The sequence below is a fragment of the Mustelus asterias genome, chromosome 10 (assembly GCF_964213995.1).
Source record: "Mustelus asterias chromosome 10, sMusAst1.hap1.1, whole genome shotgun sequence".
Lineage (NCBI taxonomy): Eukaryota > Metazoa > Chordata > Chondrichthyes > Carcharhiniformes > Triakidae > Mustelus > Mustelus asterias.
Window position 1 is genome coordinate 3,703,024 of NC_135810.1, and position 25,121 is coordinate 3,728,144.

The window sequence follows — 25,121 nt, forward strand, 5'->3', positions numbered from 1 at the left end:
TGATAAACAGCAGGGTAGCTGTCCCTGACATCTTGACCAATACTCATCCCTTGTCCTACATCACTACAACAGATTATCTGGTCATCATCATATCGCTGTTTGTGGGATCTTGCTATGCACACATCTAAATTCCATGTTTCCGACATTACAATAGTCACTGCACTTCAAAAAATGTACTTCATTGACTTGCACTTTGGACATTTCGCTATAATGCACATTGGGACATTTGAGATCATAAAATGCACTATTTAAAGGCAAGTCTTTCTTCCTTAACATTTTGAGTTCAACACAAAGCATATAATCCTTTAACAGCATCTTGCAAGCCTCCATCCAATCTCTAGCATCAAGAAGGGCAAGATCAGCAGACACAAAGGAACATCACCAACTACAAGTTTCCTCCAAATCACACATCACATTCTGCGAAATTTTCCCGTCCCGCCCGCCATGGGAATCGCAGCGGGCAGGACACGGACCATGTAAAGATCCATTGAATTCGGGTGGGATTTTTGGACTTTGGGGCAAGCGTGGTTAGAAAATCCCACCCATTGACTTGGAACTCTATCGCTGTTCCCTCACTGCCAGTGGATCAAAAACCCTGGAACTCTCTTTTTAATAGCACTGTAGTTAACTCTACATAAGACAGACTGCAGTGGTTCAGGGTGGCAGCTCACCACCACCCTCTCAAAGGCATTTAGTGATGGGCAAAGAACGCTGGCCTTGCCAGGCAAACACATGTCCCAAGAACGAGTTAAAAGAAAGGTCATGGTCAGTTTATGCATACACAATGTGGTGTAATTTCCACAATCCAATTGCTTTACAAAGGTAAGTGTGGGAGGCCATCTCATCTGCCAAACTTTGGAATGTAATACAAAAGCCACTTCCTGAAAGGTTTAAAGTTAACGCACTCATGAGTGGACATTGATACAAATGATCTCCATTTATAAGACTTAATGGCTGTACTCGCAAGTGGGTACTCAATGTTCTTGTTGTATGACAATGTCATCAAAGGCCAGTTCATTATGTTGTTCAAATCATTATCGAGATTTCACCTAGATGTGAAAATATGGAGATATCTATACATCTTGATCTTAAAGAACTGGCCCCAAGTTGATTTTTTAACTAAATTTTTAGTGCCAGTTAAAGTCAGAATATTTCTCATTAAAATCGTCAAAGAAACAATTAAAAATACATCTGCCCAGGAAGGTACACTTGTCATTACGGGTTGCTACACTGCTGGCTCCTTTCAATCCAGCAAAATAAATCAACGTACAGCAAAATATGGAATTGTATCTCCTTTCCTTCACTGCTGCTGGGTCAGTCTCCTTGAACCCCCTCTTTAACAGCCCTGGGGTAAACCTACACTACAAGAACTGCAGCTGTTCAAAGGCGGCAGCTCACCTTCTCAGGGTAAATGAGGTATGGGCACTAAATGCTGACCTTGCCAGTGATGCCCACATCCCATTCTTAAATGAAAAAAATGAGAGATTCAAATGTTGCTCCACCATTACTTCTCAAATCTTGTCCAAATCACCAGCATTACTGATCCCAAGCCATTTAGCTCCAGAAATAAACAATTCAAAGTCAGTGACTTGTAATGATTTGATTTATTAATTATTGTCACATGTATTAGAATACAGTGAAAAGTATTGTTTCTTGCGTGCTATATAGACAAAGCATACCGTTCATAGCGTACATAGGGGAGGAGGAAAGGAGAGAGCAGAATGTAATGTTACAGTCATAGCTAAGGTGTAGAGAAAGATCAACTTAATATGTGAAAGATCCATTCAAAAGTCTGACGGCAGCAGAGAAGAAGCTGTTCTTGAGTCAGTTGGTACATGACGTCAGACTTTTGTATCTTTTTCCTGACGGAAGAAGGTGGAAGAGTGTATGTCCGGGGTGCATGGGGTTCTTGATTATGCTGGCTGCTTTTCCGAAGCAGTCAATGGATGGGAGGCTGGTTTGGTGATGGACTGGGCTTCATTCACAACCCCTTTGGAGTTTCTTGCAGTCTTGGTCAGAGCATGAGCCATACCAAGCTGTGATACATCCGGAAGGGCTGCTTTCTATGGTACCAGAGGAAAAGGTGTTGGCATTCAGCTCAAGCTAGCTCTGCCTTTCAGTTGGATCATAGCTGAGCTGTACCAATACCCCACTCCTACAGATCTGGGATTTGATTCATTACAGCACCTTCCAGATGTCCCAAAGCACTATCACATACTTTTGTAAAGTTTATTTATTAGTGTCACAAGTAGGTTTCCATTAACACTGCAACGAAGTTACTGTGAAAATCCCCTAGTCGCCACACTCCAGCCCCTGTTCGGGTACACTGAGGGAGAATTTAGCATGGCCAATGCACCTAACCAGCACGTCTTTCAGACAATGGGAGGAAACCAGAGCACCCGGAGGAAACCCACGCAGACATGGGGAGAACATGCAGGCTCCGCACTGACAGTGACCCAAGCTGGGAATCGATCCCAGGTCCCTGGTGCTGTGAGGCAGCAGTGCCAACCACTGCGCTGCCCCACGGTGTTGCAGTGCCGATGTTGTTATCATGTAGAAATACAAGACTTTTTTAACTTGCATGTAAAATTCAGCCAAATTCCCACCTGAGTCACACAAAGATCTGCCCTTTAAAGCACGCATAAAAGTTTCTATATCTACTAATCTCAGCTGTCGTGGAAGTCACGGAGCTGCTGTATCACCTGGAACACGGAAGGATAAATGAATAAAAATGATTCCAGGATTCTCTTTTCTGATCTTCATGCGATGATTCTAGTTGGATGCGTGGCATCATTGGCTAAAGACACGATCAGCTATTGGCAATCCCAGCCCCACACCCCACCAAGTTTAAGAATAATGTGCTGAAACGTTGTGTCCAAGATCAGTGGTGAGATCCTCTGACACCCATGTGTAAACAGTGTCAATCCAGAAAATTTCAAACCAGGATTCAATTTACTGTATGTCTACCTGGAGTATCTCACAGAATCCCTACAGTGCAGAAGGAGGCCATTCTGCCCATCGAGCCTGCACCAACAACAATCCCACCCAGGCCCTGTCCCCGCAACCCCATGCACTTTAACTTGCTGATCTCGCTGACTCTAAGGGTGAATTTAGCATGGTCAATCAACTTAACCCGCATATCTTTGAACTGTGGGAGGAACCCATGCAGACACAGGGAGAACGTGCAAACTCCACACAGTCACCCGAGGTCAGAATTGAACCCGAGTCCCTGGCGCTGTGAGGGAGCAGTGCTCACCATTGTGCCATGCCTTTTGAAAGTTACTACTGATTCTGCTTGAACTACCAAGGTTCTGGCTCAACGTGCAACAATCTCAACTCCAGGTCAGAAGGCTGTGAGTTCCAATCGCACTCCAGGGACAAAAGTCGAGAATGACACTCCAGTGCAGTGCCGAGGGAGTGCTACATTCTTGGAGATGTTATCTTTCAGGTGAAGCATTAAACTGAGGCACCAGCAGTCCTTTCACGCAGACATGAAAGATCCAACGGCATTATTCTGAAGAAGAGTGGGGGGCTCATAGCGCCAGGGACCTGGTTCAATTCCGGCCTCAGATGACTGTCTGTATAGAGTTTGGACATTATCCCTGTATCTACATGGATTTCTTCCGGGTGCTCTGGTTTCCTCCCACAGTCCAAAGATGTGCGGGTTAGGTTGATCGGTCATGATAAATTGCTCCTTATGTCAGGGAAATTAGGAGGGTAAGTATGTGGGGTTACGGGGTTAGGATAGGACCTGGTGGGATTGTTGTCGGTGCAGGCTTGATGGGCCAAATGGCCTCCTTCTGCACTGTAGATTCTATGATTTTATGAAGTCGTGAAAAGCGCTATATAAATGCAAGTCAGTCGGTCTTTCTCTCTCATTCACATTCAGGCTTTCATCAGCATGTGTTAATATCTTTCAGATGAAAAATCACACGAGGAAATCATTAGCAATATTTTTGAACGCTATACTGACTTTCACTCAAAAGGACTTTCTAGGATGTAGTAAAGTCACAAGTTCCAAACAACTTCCACCCACATTAAGAAGCTTTTATTAAAAGAAAATCTGCAAAATGTATTGTGCAGCATGTTAAAATATATCACAATGCATTTATCAATCTAAAATGCTAAGTAAAGAGGATTAAGCTGTCGGGAAATAATTAGTTACTTACAGCATTGGAATCCACGTCGCTGTGAATTGCAACTGTTTTAATGCCCATCTTCTTGCAGGTCTTAATGATCTATAGAAGGAACACAAACATTGCCAACTCAGTAACTTCTTTGTTGAGAACCTTTCAACAGAGCTTTGCAAAGCTGTCTGATTCTACTGAACACTGCCTCCCTTTATTTCTACTTGATAGCCCCTCTCGCCTCCAAAATAATTGGATGATGATATTCATTACGGTGGATGGCATTCCATAACTAGATAAGACGGATAATATCTGATGCCTAACACAGCGTACCAAGGCCAGGGCAATGCCCATTGGCAGAGAAGCGAGGATGAAGGATTGATCTTCACATTGACAGTTGCAAACTTCTATATGCTTTATGTCACCATGGGTCAAGGACTTCAAAACAACCGGGGAGAGAAAAGGCAAAACCTCGCATTTAAATAATGAAAAATCACAGAAGCATGGAGCACAAAAGAAAGCTATTCAGCCCATCATGTCTGTGCTGGCTCTTAGAAAGAGTTATCTAACTTGTCCATCTCCCTAGCTCGTTTGTCATAGCCCTGAAAATGGCTATTCTTTTCACTTAAGTGTTCATCCAATTCCTTTTGAAAGTTACTACTGAACTTCCCTTTCAGCTTGTACATTCCAGATCATAACAACTTGCCGCTTTTAGAAAAAAATTTATTTTTAACAATGAATAAGAAAAGAAAATTAGTTCCTTTATGTTAATTAAGACTCACTGATGAAATTAGGGTCATCCAGCTTTGGATTTTATTGCAGTTTAAAGACTAATAATTAACACACCAAGGTGGCACAGTGGTTAGCGCTGCTGCCTCACAGTGCCGGGGACGCGGGTTCGATTCCAGCCTTGGGTCACTGTCTGTGTGGAGTTTGTATGTTCTCCCCGTGTCTGCGTAGATTTCCTCGCACACTCCAAAGATGGGCAGGTTAGGTGAACTGGACATGATAAATACGTGGAATTCTGGAGATAGGGCAGAGGGGAGGAGCGCTCTTCCAGAGAGTCAATGAAGACTCAAGGGGCTGAGTGGCCTCTTTCTGCACTGTAAGGATTCTATGTTTCAGCAATGTTAACCATCTTTGGGGGCATTTCTCAAGGAGGAAATGTCTCTCTTCCTCTCCCCATGATGCCGACTCCACTCTTGCCATCCACTCTTTAACTGGAGAGTTTACCGCCCTGGAATGAAAGTGAGGTTGAGGAAATGTCTGGAAGAGGGAAAACGGCAAAAAGATTCGAGCCAAAGCAAAGTCACACTTGTCCCAGGCAGGACCTCCGATCCCTGTCAGCCACATCCACAGCTTCCTAGGAAAGGGGAACTATACTAAGGTTGGGTGCTGTGTGGGTCAATCTAACCACTGTGCTCGAGTATTGCAATCACTGAAATCCTGGAACTAGCCAGTGACATAGCCCTCACCATCAATATGGCCATCCACAGCAAGGGGCAGCACAACCTGTTGCTGGATTGGATAACCAGGCCTCTGTGCATGCTTCAGAATATAGAAAACCGTGCACCTCAAACATCAAGATTCAGGCAGCAAACAGGAAACCAGCCCCAGCTTCCCAGAAAGAGGGGTTGCCTGTTCAGGAGAAAACGATTGGGAGCAAAGTTTGTAAAAAAAAATGTTGTGCATTCCCCCTCAAGAGGTCAGAAATGGAGGAGTGCAGACATCTTTTAGGTTGAAGGGATAGAGGAGGTTATGGATATCGGGAGGGACAAAGCCATGGAGGGATTTGAAAACAAGGTTGAGAATTTTAAAATTGTGTTGCTGGACTGGGAGCCAAAAGAGGTCTGCAATTATAGCAATGATGTGTTTAAGTATGGTCAGCACAGTGGTTAACACAGCTGCCTCACAACACAAGGGACCTGGGTTCAATTCCAGTCTTGGGTCACAGTCTGTGTGAAGTCTGCATGTTCTCCCCATGTCTGCGTGGGTTTCCTCCGGGTATTTCGGTTTCCTCCCACAGTCCAAAGATGTGCAGATTAGATGGATTGGCCATGCTAAATTGCCCCTTAGTGTCCAAAGATGTGTTGGTTAGGAGGATTAGCAGGATAAATATGTGGGGTTACAGGGATAGGGCCCGGATGGGATGCTCTATCAGAGAGTGAGTGCAGGGGTGATGGGCCGAATGACCTCCTTCTGCACTGTAGGGATATGATTCGATGTAAAAAATGTCCCACCACAGTTAAACAGTCAGTCAAACAAACCTGGATGCCAAGTCCTAAAGGTCATTTTCCACGCAAGCTAGCAACTGAACAGGGATGCACAAAGTGTTAACATTAACCATGCTTCAAATATTAGAACAATTTTCCCACTGTTCCCCCAACCAATTCTTTATTGCCATGGCCCTTTCAGTTTTATCGGGACTAATCTTTGGTATACTCTTCGCTATTATCTATTTAGTTTGGGATGTCATCCAATTCAGTTTAACTCAGACTCACAATGGTACATAAACTAGACAATAAAACAGAAGAACATTCAGAACCTTGAACATTTTAACAGTTTTTATTTTAACCATTACTCTGCCAAAAGTTTGAAAGATCCATCCGAACATGCAGTAGACACTTAACTATAAATTAAATACAATTTGAAGTGTGTCTTGTGGCTGAAGAGTAATGAAGTGGACTTGCCGGCATTGGACTGGGATGGGCACAGTAAGTCTCACAACACCAGGTTAAAGTCCAACAGGTTTATCTGGAACATTGAGCTTTCGGAACGCTGCTCATTCGTCAGGTGAGTCACCTGAGGAAGGTGCGGCGCTCCAAAAGTTCAATATTCCAGATAAGCCTGTTGGACTTTAACCTGGTGTTGTGAGACTTCTTGATGAAAACTAAGGCTGAGCACTTTAGTCACATCTGGATAGAGGCTGGATAGACTGGGACCTTTTTCTCTGGAGCGTAGGAAGCTTAGGGGTGATCTTATGGAGGTCTATAAAATAATGAGGGGCATAGATCAGCTAGATAATCAATATCTTTTCCGAAAGGTAGGGGAGTCTAAAGGTAGGACACAGGTTTAAAGTGAGAGGGGAGAGATACAAAAGGGTCCAGAGGAGCAATTTTTTCACACAGAGGGTGGTGAGTGTCTGGAACAAGCTGTCAGAGGTAGTAGAGGCAGGTACAATTTGTCTTTTAAAAAGCATTTAGACAGTTACATGGGTAAGATGGGTATAGAGGGATATGGGCAAAAAGCGGGCAATTGGGACTAGCTTGGCAGTTTTTAAAAAAGGGCAGCATGGACAAGTTGGGCCGAAGAGCCTGTTTCCATGCTGTAAACCTCTATGACTCTATCTTTAATTTTTCAGAACTACCTGTATCTTTCATGCCTATTGAAAAATTGAAAATTTCAAGCCAAAACAACTCTATTTACAAACTCCATACAACACTCTTTTTTCTTCTTTTTCTAACCTTCTTAGAAGACTATCAACCAAGTCCAGAGAAACTCTAATTCCACTTTGCTGACTGTTTTCATAGGTTTACTGTACCGCAGACCAGGATGAGTAATGCAATTCGTAGCTTATAGATGTAAAACACATTGAGTTTATACACAAAAATATCATATTGGGCATTTTAAAATGCATGGTTTTGCACCAGATGTATCTATTTGCAGAGATGGTCTCCAATCTCCAAGCCTCGGAACTCTTAGGAGTCAGTTTGAGAGCCAACTCCTAAGTTACAGCATTGCATCTGTGCTGACATGTGCTGGAAATCATAGCAGTTAAAACTAACACTCTACACAAATCAAGCAGAATATGCTGGAAATACTCAGCATATCAGGCAGCATCCGTGGAGAGAAACAGAGTTACTGCTGATGACCCCTTCATGGCGTTCTGATGAAGGATCACTGAACCTAAACGTGAACCATTTTTCTCTGCATAGGTGCTGCCTGACCTGGGGAGTATTTCCAGCATATTCTGTTTTTATTTCAGATAACCAACATCTGCAGTATTTTGCTTTTGCATTAATGCCCAAAAGATTGAGTGCGTCAAGATGCCGACATTATCTGTACTTTGAAATAAAACATGAGAATTTTATTACAACAAGGTACTTGAGAGAAATTACAGATTTTGGCAACTCCTTTAAATTGGATAAATCCATGATCATTTATACAGATACTAAATGTAGCTTTGATCTCAATCATATCATACATATATGGAACTGATATGTTACTACTACTACTATGATGTGGAGATGCCGGCGTTGGACTGGGGTAAACATAGTAAGAAGTCTCACAACATCAGGTTAAAGTCCAACAGGTTCATTTGGTAGCAAAAGCCACTAGCTTTCGGACCACTGCTCATTCAGAGATGCCCTCATAAGAACAGGATATGGTGCTTGACTCATCGATCGACAGTTCCAACGCGCCACAGTGAAAAACCGCACTGACCTCCTCAGAAGACAAACACGGGACACGGCGGACAGAGTACCCTTCGTCATCCAGTACTTCCCCGGAGCGGAAAAGCTGCGACATCTTCTCTGGAGTCTTCAACATGTCATTGATGAAGACGAACATCTCGCCAAGGCCATCCCCACACCCCCACTTCTTGCCTTCAAACAACCGCACAACCTCAAACAGACCATTGTCTGCAGCAAACTACCCAGCCTTCAGGAGAACAGTGACCATGACACCACACAACCCTGCCACAGCAACCTCTGCAAGACGTGCCGGATCATCGACACGGATGCCATCATCTCACGTGAGAACACCATCCACCAGTGCACGGTACATACACTTGCAACTCGGCCAACGTTGTCTACCTGATACGCTGCAGGAAAGGAGACCATGCAGACGCTACGACAACGGATGAATGAACACCGCTCGACAATCACCAGGCAAGACTGTTCTCTTCCTGTTGGGGAACACTTCAGCGGTCACGGACATTCGGCCTCTGATCTTTGGGTAAGCGTTCTCCAAGACGGCCTTCACGACACATGACAACACAGAGTCGCTGAGCAGAGACTGATAGCCAAGTTCCGCACACATGAGGACGGCCTCAACCGGGATCTTGGGTTCATGTCACACTATCTGTAACCCCCACGACTTGCCTGGGCTTGCAAAATCTCACTAACTGTCCTGGCTGGAGACAATATACATCTCTTTAACCTGTGCTTAACCCTCTCTCCACTCATATTGTCTGTACCTTTAAGACTTGATTACCTGTAAAGGCTCGCATTCCAACCATTATTTTGTAAATTGAGTTTGTGTCTTTATATGCCCTGTTTGTGAACAGAACTCCCACTTACCGAATGAAGGAGCAGCGCTCCGAAAGCTAGTGGCTTTTGCCACCAAATAAACCTGTTGGACTTTAACCTGGTGTTGTGAGACTTCTTACTACTACTACTAGGCAGAGGGATCTGGGTGTACAGGTACACAGGTCACTGAAAGTGGCAATGGAGGTGAAGAAGGTAGTCAAGAAGACATACGGCATACTTGCCTTCATCGGCTGGGGCATTGAGTTTAAAAATTGGCAAGTCATGTTGCAGCTTTATAGAACCTTAGTTAGGCCACACTTGGAATATAGTGTTCAATTCGAGTTGCCACACTACCAGAAGGATGTGGAGGCTTTGGAGAGGGTACAGAAAAGATTTACCAGGATGTTGCCTGGTATGGAGGGCATTAGCTATGAGGAGAGGTTGGAGAAACTTGGTTTGTTCTCACTGGAATGATGGAGGTTGAGGGGCGACCTGATAGAAGTCTACAAGATTATGAGGGGCATGGACAGAGTGGATAGTCAGAAGTTTTTCCCAGGGTGGAAGCGTCAATTACTAGGGGGCATAGGTTTAAGGTGCGAGGCGCAAGCTTTAAAGGAGATGTACGAGACAAGTTTCTTTACACAAAGGATGGTGGGTGCCTGGAACTCGCTGCTGGGGGAGATACTGGAAGCAGATACAATAGTGACTTTTAAGGGGCGTCAAATACATGAATAGGATGGGAATATAGGGAAAGGTAGAGGGTTTTGGTTCAGTCAAGCAGCATAGTTGGTGCAGGCTTGGAGGGCCGAAGGGCCTGTTCCTGTGCTGTAATTTTTGTTTCTTCTTTGTACTCATGATGTGGCTCATTGGGGAAAATCATTTTGGTATAAATTGAAGATTTTCTGCCTGTGCAGATATGCTTTGATGAACAGAGTAAGGAGTACATTTGTATGCTGTTGGTGCAAGCTTCACCCAGCTCAACAGCATATATTAGGAAACAGAACTGGACTGCCACATGATTTTCTGTGGAGTTAAAATTCATAGTTGGAAAATCACCAACAGTATAATTTCCTCATATGCATTCCTAACAAATCAAGTTCTGAATCAGGAGAACACTTACCTTTCAGAGAGAAGAAGGAACAGTTCTCTCAAACATAAAAGTTAAAAGTACACACTTAAAATGGAAGTACGGTTTAAGTATGTTCTGTTCAAAGAACTCCCATTTTGGTACAGAATGACACCTATACTGAACATTCCAATGATTCATTAAAATATTATTCACTTAATTACCAATATGCATTCTCTAAATAAAAGCAGAATACTGGATGCTGGAAAGCTGAAACAAAAACAGAAAATTCTGGAAAAATTGAGCGGGCGGAATTTTACAGCCTCACTCGTCCCGAAACTGTAAAATCCCGCCTGAGGTCAATGGACCTTCCCATTGTTCGCTCCTCATCCGCTCCGTGGTGGGCGGGACAGTAAAATCCCAGCCAGCAGGTCTGGGAGCGTCTGTGGAGCAAGAAACAGAGTTAAGGTTTCAAGTCTAATATGACCCTTCTTCAGATCCTAGGAACAGCCACATGGACTCGAAACGTTAACTCTGTTTTTCCCTCTTTCCACAGATGCTACCAGACCCACTGAACTTATCCAGCATTTTCTGCTTTGCGTTCGCTCAAGTAGGATCTATGTTCTTCTGAGTCAAAAGACTGTGCATTTGAAAACACCTGAAGACAGTACTTAGGAAGTGCTGCACTGTCAGAGGTGCCATCTTTCAGGTGAGATGTTTAATGCAAAACCCGAGTGCCCTCTCAGGTGGGTGTAAAAAATACCAAGGTTTTAGAGTGACAGGAAAGCAGAGGAGGTATCCCCAGGGTCATGGCCAATATGTATCCCTCAGCCAGCATTCCTGGAAAAACAGATTAGCTAATCATTTACCTCACTGCTGTTTGTGGAACTTTGCTACATGCAAATTCACTAATATATTTCTGAAAGACTGAACTTCTGACAGTGTCCTGAACACTGAGTGTCCGTGTAGATTTTAAAGCACTCAATTGGCTGAAAAGCGTTTTGGGATGTCCTGGGTTGTGAATGATGCTATAAACATGCAAGTTCTTTCTTTTTTCATCAATTATGGCACTTTAATTAAAAAGAAACACATAGAATCATAGAATCCCTACAGTTCGGAAGGATGCCATTCAGTCCATCGAGCCTGCACGGACAACAATCCCACCCAGGTCCTATCCCCGTAGCCCCACATATTTACCCCTGCTAATCCCCCTGACACTAAGGGTCAGTTTAGCATGGCCAATCCACCTAACCCTCATATCTTTGGACTATGGAAGGAAACCTGAACACCCGGAGGAAACCCACGCAGACACGGGGAGAACGTGGAAACTCCACACAGACAATGACCCCAAGGCCGGAATTGAACCCGGGTCCCTGGCGCTGTGAGGCAGCAATGCTAACCACTGTGTCACCCTAAATCAATGTCAGGAGTGGGATATGAACCCACGCCTCCAGAGGAGGCTTCCGCTGAGTTACCGGTTATGTTAGGATCATGGTCATGCTATTGAATAAGTAATCCAGGGGCCCGGACCAATGACGCAGAGACACGAGTTCAAATACCACCACAGCAGCTGGAGGAATTTAAATTTGATTAATTAAATAATCTGGAATAAAAATGCCAGTGTCAGCAATGGTAGCAATAAAACTACCAGATGTAAAAACCCATCTGGTTCAGTAATGTCCTATAGAGAAGGAAATCTGCCGGCCTTACCTGGTCTGACCTACAGCAATGTGGTTGATGCCAAACTAACCTCTGAAAGGATCTAGCTAACCGCTCAGTTGTTGAAAATGTAGCGCGCCATCACCTTCTCGAGGACAATGATGGATGGGCAGTAAATGCTGCCTTTGCCAGCAATGCCCACATCCCAAAAAGTTGCAAAAAGCAGGTGTAACAATAAACCAGCCTGCCGCCTGTCATTGAGGAATCATCCCGCATTTCAGAACTAGTAACATGTCCCTATTGCCCTCCCACGTGATTTCAAATTGCCAGTTGGAGGTCCTTTTTCCCTCTGTTTACAATGGATGGTGCTGCTCAAAGACAGTCCCTGATGTTGATAGAAAAGTTTAACAAGGAGAGAGAGCTAACACTCTGATACCAGCAACACAGAGCTTTTTCTCAGGAAAGAAATTTAAGATTACTATTGTCTTCTGGAAACATAGAAACTTGAAGCAGCAGTAGGCCATTCGGCCCTTCAAGCCTGCTCTGTCATTCATTCATTGATCATGGCTGATCATCAAGTTCCATATCCCTTGAGCCATTTAGCCCCAAGATATCTAATTTCTTTGTGAAACCAGATGAAATTTTGGCCTCAACTACTTTGTGGTAGCAAATTCCACACATTCTCCTCCCTTAGTTCTAAATGGCTTACCCCTTACCCTCAAAGTATGACCCCTAGTTCTGGGGGTTCCCCCACCATTGGGAACATTCTTTCTGAATCTACCCTGCCTAACCCTATTAGAATTTTATAAGCTTCTATGAAATCCCCTCTCACTCTTCTAAACTCCAATGAATATAATTCTAACCGACTTAGTCTCTCTTCATATGACAGACCTGCCATCCCAGAAATCAGCCTGGTAAACCTTCGCTGTACTCCCTCTATAGCAAGGACATCCTTCCTCAGATAAAGACACCAACACTGCACACAATACTCCAAATGTGGTCTCACCAATGCCCTGTACAATTGCAGCAAAACACCCCTATCCCTATACTCAAATCCTCTCGCGATGAAGGCCAACTTACTATTTGCCTTCTGTATTGCCTGCTGCACCTGAGCACTTACTTTCAGCGACTGATGCACAAGGATACTCTGGTCTTGTTGAGTATCCACCTCTCTCAATTTACACCCATTCAAATAATAATCTGTTTTCATATTATTGCTACCAAAGCAAATAACCTCACATTTATCCACATTATACTGTATCTGCCATGCAGATACCCACAGACTCAGCCTGTCCAAATCATGCTGAAACATCTCTTCATTCTCCTCTCAGCCCACCCTCACACCCAACTTTGTATCATCTGCAAATTTGGAGATAATACATTCAGTTCCCTCTTTCAAATCATTAATATATAATGTGAACAGTTGGGGTCCTCGCCCAGATCCCTGCGGAACCCCACTAGTGAATCATAGAATCTCTACAGTACAGAAGGAGGCCATTCGGCCCATCGAGTCTGTCCCGACCACAATCCCACCCAGGCCCTATCCCCGTAACCCCACACATTTACCTTGCTAATCCCCCTGACACGAGGGCCAATTTTTGCATGGCCAATCAACCTAACCCGCACGTCTTTGTATTGTGGGAGGAATCTCACACAAATGGGGGGGAAAAACGTGCAAACTCCACATAGACAGAAACCAACACCGGAATCGAACCTGGGTCCCTGGCACCATGAGGCAGCAGTGCTAACCACTATGCCACCTTGCCGCCCAAAATCACTGACTGCCAATCAGAAAAAAAACCATTTATGCCAACTCTTTGCTTCTTATCTGCTAACCAGCTTTCTATCCATCTCAAGACATTACCTGCAATCACGTGGTTTAACTTTACATAGTAGTCTGTTATGTGAGACCTTGTCAAAAATCTTCTGAAAATCTAAATAAACCACGTTCATCGATTCTCCTCTTTTTGAGGTTGTAACTCGTAGAGTTCTATAATGAGGAGAAACAAATAAGGAGAAACTGGTTCCTCTGACAGACAGGGCAGTACAACCAGAGGGCACTGAATTAATTAGGAAAAGAACCAAGGTAGAGGAAGAGGTGAAAGCTGCTTTTACAGTGAGTTAATTGTGATCTGAAATGTGCTGCCTGAAAGGGTGATGGAAGCAGGTTTAGCAGAAACTTTCAAAAGGGAAATTAAGGATATAAATTTGGAAAGGAAATAGTAGCAGGCACTGGGGAAAAGGTGGTGGAATGGGGGGACTAATTGGATAGCTCTTTCGAAGAGCCAGCACAGGTATGATGGGTCGGCATGGTGGCACAGTGGTTCGCAGTGCCGCCTCACAGCGCCAAGGACCCAGTTTCAATTCTGGCCTTAGGTGGCTGTCTGTGTGGAATTTGCACATTCTCCCTGTGTCTGTGTGGGTTTCCTCCGGGTGCTCCGGTTTCCTCCCACAGTCCACAGATGTGTGGGTTAGGTGGATTTTCCAGGGTAAATTGCCCCTCAGAGTCAGGGGGATTAGCAGAGTAAATACATGGGGTTACGGGGATAGGGACTGGGTGAGATTGTTGTCAGTGCAGGCTTGATGGGCCAAATGGTCCCTTCTGCACTGTAGGGATTATATAATTCTATAAACAGACTCCTCCTGTTCAGTCGGATTCTATGATTCCACAAGAGGGTATCTTTGAACACATGTATTCCTGGGACTTTGCCTCCCTTGAACTAGTGAAGAATAACATTGTAATAGAAAACAGCTTACCCGGCAGGCAATCTCTCCTCTGTTTGCAATAAGGATTTTGTCAAATGTCTGAGGGGAAGACAAACACGAAAAAAGAAAGTAATTTAATAACTAAAGAATAGGGTTTGGTAATTGCTCTAAAGTTAACATCAATATTTAACAAAGTAAAATTAATGTGTCATTCCCATCCAATTTACTAATATTCTCCCACCTTCTCCTGACTCTACTTAAGTCTATCAGCTCTGGTTGCCTTCAAGTAGCTGGTCCAAGAGGACATTATTCACATACTACACTCAGCCATCTGCTGATCATTCGATTGCAATCAGGCACGAGGGCCCGATTTCCCCCCTCCTTTATCTAAAGGCAAAGTGTATATCTCTACTAATTAACTGAAACAGCAGAAATCTGGCCCAATATTCTTTTCATAATCTTATTTGTCCTTTAATTATCTTTTCTACATGCATTCCCAATATTGTAGATCCGAGTGTGCACTCTCCTGGCTCTTTCTAACCCTCCAATGTTAATCCTATTTTATGAGTTTATTTTCTTTCACTGTTGCTTGCCAAGATGTGTCACTTCGCATTTCTCTACACTGAACAACGTCTGCCGTCTGTTTGCCCATTCCACTAATCTACGCTCTCCTTCAGTTCTCTCTTGCCCAATTTGCCTTGCCTTCATAATTTGGTAGCTGAAAATTTAGATACCTTTCCTTCTATAGCTGTGACCAAATTACCTTCAGAAATGGATAAAAACAAAAATCATTGTGTGTGGATCTATCGGTGACTATTTTATGTTTATGGCCCCGAGTGTTGGTCTCGCCACAGGTGGAAACATCTTCTCTACGTCTGCCCCGTTAAACCCTTAAGAGATCTAACAAGCAGAACTTACTGGTTCATTTGGATCATAAACTGTGGAGTACAACACACGAGAGACAGCAAAGCTGTACCTGGAGCGAAATGACGCATGCTAGAAAAACAAACATAAATCGCTTGATTAGAATTAGTGAAATCAGGACAACATTCAGTGTCATATTCAACAGCAGCAACTTCCATTTACATAGTGCTTTTAATGTAGCAGAACAGTCCAAGCTGCTACAGAGGAGTGATGAAACACCAAAGGCAATATTAAGACAGGTTACCAAAAGCTTGATCACAGATGTAAGTTTTGAGGAGCATCTTGGAGGAGGAGGAAGAGTGATAGAGGGGTTTCAGGAGTGAGGCATGTTGGAACAGGAATCTATTCAATCCTTTGAAATAAATCATAACTAATCTGTATTTAACTCCATCATCCCAGCTCATAGGAGATAGGGGCAGGAGTAGAATTGAGCCTTCTCCGCCACTCAAATAGATCATCTTGTCATAGTCACCATTATTGAGACTAGCTTTCAACTCCAGATTTTATTAATTGAATTTAAATGCCGTGGTGGGATTTGATCCCATGTCCCCAGAGCAGTAGCACGGGCCTCTGGATTAGAACCCCAGTGACATCACCACTACACCACTGTCTCACCCGAAAGGATGTAAAACCAGGACACCTAGTCTCAGGAGAAAGGGTTGGTCGTTCAGGATTGAGCTGAGGAGCAATTTCTTCAAAGGGTTATCAATCTTTGCAATTCCTACCATTATTCCTATGAAACTCATCTACAAACTCTGTGTACTGGGCACGGCTCTTTCCTCTGTGACTGGATTCTGAACTTCCTAACCCACAGACCACAATCAGTGAGGTTAGGCAACAACACCACCTCCACAATCATCCTCATCACTGGTGCCCCACAAGGCTGTGTTCTCAGCCCCCTACTATACTCCTTATACATAGAAACATAGAAACCCTACAGTGCAGAAGGAGGCCATTCGGCCCATCGAGTCTGCACCGACCACAATGCCACCCAGGCCCTCCCCCTACATATTTTACCCGCTAATCCCTCTAACCTACGCATCCCAGGACTCTAAGGGACAATTTTTAACCTGGCCAATCAACCTAACCCGCACATCTTTGGACTGTGGGAGGAAACCGGAGCACCCGGAGGAAACCCACGCAGACACGAGGAGAATGTGCAAACTCCACACAGACAGTGACCCGAGCCGGGAATCGAACCCGCGACCCTGGAGCTGTGAAGCAGCAGTGCTAACCACTGTGCTACCGTGCCACCTATGACTGTGTGGCCAAATTCCCCTCCAACTCGATTTTCAGGTTTGCTGATAACACCACTGTAGTGGGTCAGACCTCAAACAATGACGACAGAGTACGGGAATGAGAGAGAGAATTTGGTGAACTGGTGCGGCAACAATAATCTCTCCCTCAATGTCAACAAAATGAAGGAGATTGTCATTTACATCAGGAAGCGTAGTGGAGGACAAGCCCCTGTCTACATCAATGGGGACAAAGTAGAAATGGTCGAGAGCTTCAGGTTTGTAGGTGTCCAGATCACCAACAACCTGTTCTGGTCGCCCCCATGCCGACACTATAGTTAAGAAAGTCCACTGATGCCTCTACTTTCTCAGAAGACTAAGGAAATTTGGCATGTCCGCTTCGACTCTCACCAACTTTTACAAATGCACCATAGGAAGCATTCTTTCTGGTTGTATCACAACTTGGTATGGCTCCTGCTCTGCTCAAGACCACAAGGAACTACAAAAGGTCATGAATGTAGCCCAATCCATCACGCAAACCAGGCTCCCATCCATTGACTCTGTCTACACTTCCTGCTGCCTCGGCAAAGCAGCCAGCATAATTAAGGACCTCACGCATCCCGAACATTCTCTCTTCCACCTTCTTCCTTCGGGAAAAAGATACAAAAGTCTGAGGTCACGTACCAACCGACTCAAGAACAGCTTCTTCCCTGCTGCTGTCAGACTGCTGAATGGACCTACCTCGCATTAAGTTGATCTTTCTCTACACCCTAGCTGTGACTATAACACTACATTCTGCACTTTCTCCTTTCCTTCTCTATGAAAGGTATGCTTTGTCTGTATAGCATGCAAAAAACAATACTTTTCACTGTCTACTAATACATGTGACAATAATAAATCAAATTATTTTTCCCAGAGAGCTGTGGACATTTAGTACAGTCAAGACCAAGTTTTGAGCAGTAGAGAGGCAGGGATATGGGACACAGCAAGAAATTGGAGTTGGCACAACACTTCGTCCAAAGACTCGTTAACTGGGTAAACTCGAGGGGCTTTATGACCTTGTCCCATTGTTATTTCTTATGTTCATAAACTGAGGCTCTGTCTGCTCCCTCTGGCATACAGAAAAGATCCCACAGCACAATTTGAAGAACAGCAGGGGAGTGCTCCCTGATGTGGCGGCCAACATTTTTCTCTCAACTAACAACAAAAACAGATTTATCTGGTCATTTAATTCACTGCTGTTTGTATGAGCTTGTTGGTGCATCTTGACTGCCACTTTTTCCATGATACCACAGTGACTGGACCTCAACAGCATTCAATAGACTATCAAGTGCTTTGGGCCAACCTGAGGTCATGAAAGGCAGCTCCTCCAAAACAGCAATAATTTCCTCAGTACAACTGTCTATCTTATTACGCGTAATAAATTGCACTGAACTGCCAAAAACAATTCTTTTTTATTCCACAGGACGTGGGTGTCGCTGGCTATTGCAGCATTTATTGCCCATCCCTCATTGCCTCAGGAATGTGGTGAGCTACCTTCTTGAACTGCTGCAGTCCCTGTGGTGTAGGTACACCCACAGTGCTGTTAGGGAGGGAATTGGGTTTTGACCCAGCAACAGTGAAGGAACAGCGATATATTCCCAAGTCAAAATGGTCTGGAGGGATACTTGTAGGTGTTCCTATGTGTGTGCTGCCCTTGTCCTTCCAGGGTGGTAGAGGTCAGGAGAGTTTGGAAGGTACTGTTGAAGGAACCTTGGTGAGTTACTGCAGTGTATGTTGCAGTTACAGTTTGGGGCATTTGGTACCGTATTCTCTTGCAATCTTTATTTCCCGTAACCTGAAAGTTGTGCTCTATGATCTGCTATCAGGGATCTGCATACTCAGGAATCTAACAACTATCCCATTTGCTGTCATCTGCTTACTGGAGTTAATAATTTTATTCTACACTATCCAATTCTCTTTGAGATTACACACATCACCACCCGCAAACACACAGCTGAAGCTTAAAGATTAAAGCCACTTTTACATTGACTTTCAAATGGTGATATGAAGCATTAGAAGCAGCACTAAAATTACAATACATTTATAAAAATACATTGGCAACATCTGTAATTAGCCACTGGGAAAAATAGCGACTGATCTAGTTCAGTTAAATTAATCTGTTAATATGGCAAGCTAAATTCAGCACATTCCACTGCCCGTCACCTCGCCAACTTCAAGCTTAAAATCTCAATGAGACCTTCACAATCTGCTCTGGCCAACAATTTCCAAAATAAATCTGCTGTCTTCTGACAAGTGCACCACTTCTTGACGGCACACTGCTGCCTCACAGTGCCAGGAACTCGGGTTCAATTCCCAGACCCAAAAGAGAAAATGCTGGAAAATCTCAGCAGGTCTGGCAGCATCCGTAAGAGAAAGGAGCTGACGTTTCGAGTCCAGGCGACCCTTTGTCAAAGCTAAAAGGCGTAGAAAGTGGGAGATATTTATACTGCAGGGTGAGGAAATGAAAGATGAGTCATAGCAACAGAAACAGGGAAACCAGTTAATAGCTGTCCACAGAGAGAATAAAGGATGTGAATGGCCAAACGACAGATAAAATGAAGATGTTGGGGGAAGAGTGGGAAGAAGAATGAAGAAAGACAATAAAGAAATAAAAGGTAGAGAACAGTAAAAAAATTAAATAAAATAGAATGAAAACAAAGGGGTGGAGGTGGGGTAGAGCAGATCATCTAAAGTTGTTGAATTCAATGTTGAGACCGGAAGGCTATAAAGTGCCATGCTGGAAGAGGAGATGCTGTTCCTCCAGTTTGCGTTGAGATTCCTGGCTTGGGTCACTGTCTGTGCAGATCTGCACGTTCTCTCTGTGTCTGTGTGGGTTTCCTCCAGTTCCGTCCCACAGTCCAAAAGACATGCTGGTTAGGTGCATTAGCCATGCTGAATTGTCCCTCAGTGTACCCAAACAGGCGCCGAAGTGTGACAACTGGGGGATTTTTACAGTAACTTCATTGCAGTGTGAATGTAAGCCTACTTGTGACCCTAATAAATAAACTTTTAAAACAAGTCTCATAAGCTGGGTTTTCCCTCCACCGCCAAACAAAACCAAGGAACATTTAATTCAATTAAAAACAAGAGGCAATTCTCAAAATTAATTGATGTAATTCTGATTTATAAACTACTTGAATGTACAAGCCACATCATTTTGATCAGTCCTTTGAATTGTGCTGTGGGATCTCAATAGAATTACCCACTAATTAAACCAAACCACTCCAATCTCAGATAGTGTGAACAATGTCGCAATGACAAATAACTTGGACTGTCACTGGTACATTCCAGGCTGCAACGAAACGTAAGATAGAGAAATAAAGCCACTAATGGCTCCAGAAAACTCAAATCACAAGCCACAATCAGTCCCCTGTATTCGTCCCCCACAGGATCAGGTTTGCCAACTCTGGATGGACTTATTCCTGAAGGCTTATTTACAGGACCTCCCAGCTCCAACCACCATGTCGACTCAAAGAACCTTTTGTCCCATCTTCATAGAATCCCTGCAGTTCAGAAGGAGGCCGTTCAGCCCATCAAGTCTGTACTGACCACAATCCCAACCAGGCCCTATTCCTGTAACCCCACACATTTACCCTGCTAATCCCCATGACATGAGGGTCAATTTAGCATGGCCAATCCACCCAACTTGCACATCTTTGGACTGGGAGGAAACCGGAGCATCCGGAGGAAACCCATGCAGACACGGGGAGAATGTGCAAACTCCACACTGACAGTCACCCAAGCCAATGGAGAAAATGGAACAATGATCAAGAGACACAACTCTTCCTGGAGGCATTAATATTCACTGGATGATCTCTGCTGCCTGAAGTACCTTGGCACAGAGAACAAAGCTGGCATTTTCCAGGTCTCTATGGATCAGTCAAGCCCTAAGAGTGATGAAGAGTCTTCAAGGTCATTTATAAGCAAATCACACAGGCAGAGTCTGGCTGGCCTTTGGGGGGGGGGGGGGGGGGGGGGCAACTGTGATAAAATACAATTGTGGCATTTAGTCATAGAACATAGAACAGTACAGCACAGAACAGGCCCTTCGGCCCACGATGTTGTGCCGAGCTTTATCTGAAACCAAGATCAAGCTATCCCACTCCCTATCATCCTGGTGTGCTCCATGTGCCTATCCAATAACCGCTTAAATGTTCCTAAAGTGTCTGACTCCTGTTTGAAATACAGAGAAGGGGCAGAGTCTGATAAACAAATCAGACTGAAACTCTCTGAAGGTTGCGTTGTCAAGATCATCAAGATTGAAGTTTCAAAATAAATGTTATGTGTTCTCTCGTGTATACAATGAACTACTGCTCTAAATTCTATGCCTTCAATTGCTTGCTTTTGTTGTTTTGAAAATAGACATGGATACAGAACTATATTTCTAAACTACAATATTATAGTACGATCAACAACACTCAATCTTAACAAAAACAAAGTTGGGTTTCAGGATAAACTTTTTTGCATGTGTTAAAACAGTGCCGTTTTCCCCCGGTTCAGTAAACAAAGATCACAAAATAGTAACATCAATGCCATTCGACTGCAGTAAGGACGTCTCAATTAATTATCCCGTATTACTGGATATTGGAGAACGATGCTCGCCATAAGAATACCTTGATTCCGAGATTCAAACTTCATTTTCCACTTCAAAAACAAATTTGAAATCTGGCACTTTAAATTTATATTATCCAAAATGATTTTTACCCTACAGAAAGTATATGTATCAATGTATCAACAGACTATTAGGTAAATAACAGCAAAGGCTGTAAACGGAATGACGCATAGCTCAACAAACGTCATCGAGAACTGCCAAACCAGACAAGGGGTGAGTTTTTCCAGCCAAAATTGCCCCGAAGCCAGAAAATCCCACCTGTGGTCAACAGACCTTTCCATGGTCTGCCCCTCGCCCACTACAATTCCTGTGGCGGGCAGAACAGGAAAATTCACTCTAAGATGTTAAACACTAACCTAGATGTCACACACCCACGTAAACATAAGAAGCCATTTACCTGTTCAAAAACAATTTACATTTATAAATTGCCTTTCATGACCTCAGCACATCCCAAAGCGAGGAATAACCATTGATGTAATGTAAGAAACATGACACCAAATTTGTGCACGGCATTGCGATAATCCGTTTGTTCTTTAATCATAGAATCCCTACTGTGCAGAAGGAGACCATTTGGCCCATCGAGCTTGCACCGACAATAATCCCACCCAGGCCCTATCCCCATAACCCCACATATTTACCCTGCTAATCCCCCTGACACCAAGGGACAATTTAAAATGGCCAATCAACCTAACCTGAACACCTTTGGAATGTGGGAAGAAAGCAGAACACCCGGAGGAAACCCACGCAGGCACAGGGAGAACGTGCAAACTCCATGCCGACAGTGACCTGAGGCTGGAATTGAACCCGGTGCCCAGGCTGTGAGGCAGCTGTGCTAACCACTGTGCCGCCGAATAGATATTGGCCCAGAACACTGGAGGAGAGTCTCCTCTCCCTAGCCAACAGACCCAGCGCTCATCACTCAAAACCAGCTCCACTGGGCAGGACATGTTGTTCACATGCCTGACACCAAACTCCCGAAGGAAGTGCACTACCCAGAACTCAGCTGCAACAGGAGACGACCAGCCAGAATGATTTGGGGATGCCTTCAAAGCATCCCTGAAAAATTCAAAACTATCTGTCAGATCACTGGGAGACCCTGGCTTGTGACTAACCAAAATAGAGGATGTTCACTGGGGAAGGCTCTGAATATAGAATCTCTACTGTGCAGAAGGAGGCCATTCGGCCCATCACATCTGCACAGACTACTATCTCACCCAGCCCCTATCCCCTTAGCCCCACGTATTTTACCCCACTGGTCTCCCTGACACACTAAGGGGCAATTTAGCACGGCCAATCAACCTGACCCACACATCTTTGGACTGTGGGAGGACACCGGAGCACCCGGAGAAAACACACGCAGACACAGTATACTGAGAGGCTTGGCCAGGAAAGCGCAGAAGACAAGTCAAGGTGTCGGAAGAAGTTTAAGTTTATTTATTAGCGTCACAAGAAAGCTTACATTAACACTGCAATGAAGTCACTGTGAAAATCCCCAAGTCGCCATACTCCAGCACCTGTTCAGATACCCAGAGGGATAATTTCGCATGGCCAATGCACCTAACTAGCATGTCTTTCGGACTGTGGGAGGAAACTGGAGCACCTGGAGGAAACCCACGCAGACACAAGGAGAACGTGCAGACTCCACACAGACAGTGACCCAAGCCGGGAATCAAACCCTGGTCCCTGGCACTGTCCCTGCTAACCACTGTGCCACCGTGCACAAGTCCTCCAAACAACCTGTCAAACCCTGCCCTGCCCACAGCAGAGTCTGCAGGTAAAAGTACTGGGCATGTCAACCACCTCGAAGCGGAGGGGACGCACAGTCGTCCTTGACCTCGAGGGGCTGCCCAAGAGGCAGACTGCTTCCAGGAGCCCAAGATCAGGTACGGTGGTGCTGCACGGACTGGCCGAGCAGGCTCAGCTGTGTGGTCAACTCCTGCTCCTTTATAGACAGAGCCTTGTGTCAGGCTGGATGGAGTGTGTGTTCCAGGCTCTGGAGCCCCTGTGTCTGGGGCAGCACGGTGGCACAGTGGTTAGCACTGCTGCCTCACAGCACCAGGGACCCAGATTCGATTCCCAGCTTGGGTCACTCTCTGTGCAGAGTCTGCACGTTCTCCCCATGTCTGTGTGGGTTTCCTCCCACAGTCTGAAAGACCCGCTGGTTAGGTGTATTGGCCGTGCTAAATTCTCCCACAGTGTACCTGAACAGGTGCCGGAGTGTGGCAACTAGGGGATTTTCACAGTAACTTCATTGCAGTGTTAATGTAAGCCGACTTGTGACACCAATAAATGAACTTAACTCAGAGCTGATTGTGTGTCACTGCCGCCCCCCCCCCCCCCCCCGGCGGCAGTCTGAAGGGTGAGTCAACAAAGAAATTGAATCAATGCAAAACAGTCACTAACATAGAGTCATTGTTGGAGTCAATAATCAGAAGGTCAGCTCCCTGATCCGGGCCTGGTTACTCCATCCTGTTAAAGTCAGTGCCGTCTCCCCGGGCAACCAGTCCCAGATATAAAGCCGCTTCTTTTATTTCCCTTTCTAACTGCGCCAATCCGCCCTGCCGCCTGCCCCGCTATTACAGTTTTTAATGTTGTTTAAAACCGTTCACCTTCAGTATCTGGATTGCCCGCCCCATCGCACAACCCCCTCTGCGAGCCGCCATCTTCCCGTGACCTCTCATCCCGGGCAGAGGGGGCGTGGCCGAGCCAGCAGCCAATCCGCACTCATGGAACTCAAGCCAAGTGACGCAATAGCCAGGTAGGATGGACAACTGACCAGGTCAACACACTAACCAGGACAACACCTTCAACAGGTCAACACCTTCATCAGGTTAACACACTCACCAGCTCAACACCTTCATCAGGTTAACACACTCACCAGCTCAACACCTTCATCAGGTTAACACACTCACCAGCTCAACACCTTCATCAGGTTAACACACTCACCAGGTCAACACTTTCACCAGGTTAACACACTGTCCAGCTCAACACCTTCACCTGGTCAACACCTTCCCCAGGTCAACACAGAGACCAGTTTAACACACTGACGAGCTCAACATGTTCACCAGGTTACCACACTGACCAGGTCAACCCCTTCACCAGGTCAACACACTGACCAGGACAACACATTCACCACGAATCCCCTTCACCAGGTCAACACATCGACCAGGTCAATACACTCACCAGGTTAAACCACTGACCAAGTCAACACCTTCATCAGGTCAACACACTGACATGGTCAACACCTTCACCAGGTCAACACACTGACCAGGACAACACATTCACCACGTCAACCCCTTCACCAGGTCAACACATCGACCAGGTCAATACACTCACCAGGTTAAACCACTGACCAAGTCAACACCTTCATCAGGTCAACACACTGACATGGTCAACACCTTCACCAGGTCAACACACTGACCAGGTGAACACTGACCAGGACAACACCTTCACCAGCATTGGGCATCATTCTCCAAGGACAACCTCTTTTGGTCAATTTCA

At 44.8% G+C, this 25,121-nt stretch overlaps 1 protein-coding gene across 2 annotated transcripts in view; it reads right to left on the reverse strand.

The window, feature by feature from the left end:
* Window positions 1–24,302, reverse strand: part of pcca (propionyl-CoA carboxylase subunit alpha) — a 374,693-nt gene extending 350,391 nt beyond the window's left edge. For both annotated transcript variants that reach the window (XM_078221544.1, XM_078221545.1), the window contains exons 1-4: window positions 24,230–24,302; window positions 15,726–15,803; window positions 14,859–14,906; window positions 4,170–4,238 (exon numbers count right to left, since the gene is read on the reverse strand). In XM_078221544.1, coding sequence (XP_078077670.1) covers window positions 4,170–4,238; window positions 14,859–14,906; window positions 15,726–15,803; window positions 24,230–24,301 — 267 coding nt within the window. In that variant the 5' untranslated portion in view covers window position 24,302. The remainder of the gene's footprint in view (window positions 1–4,169; window positions 4,239–14,858; window positions 14,907–15,725; window positions 15,804–24,229) is intronic.
* Window positions 24,303–25,121: the final 819 nt, after the last annotated feature.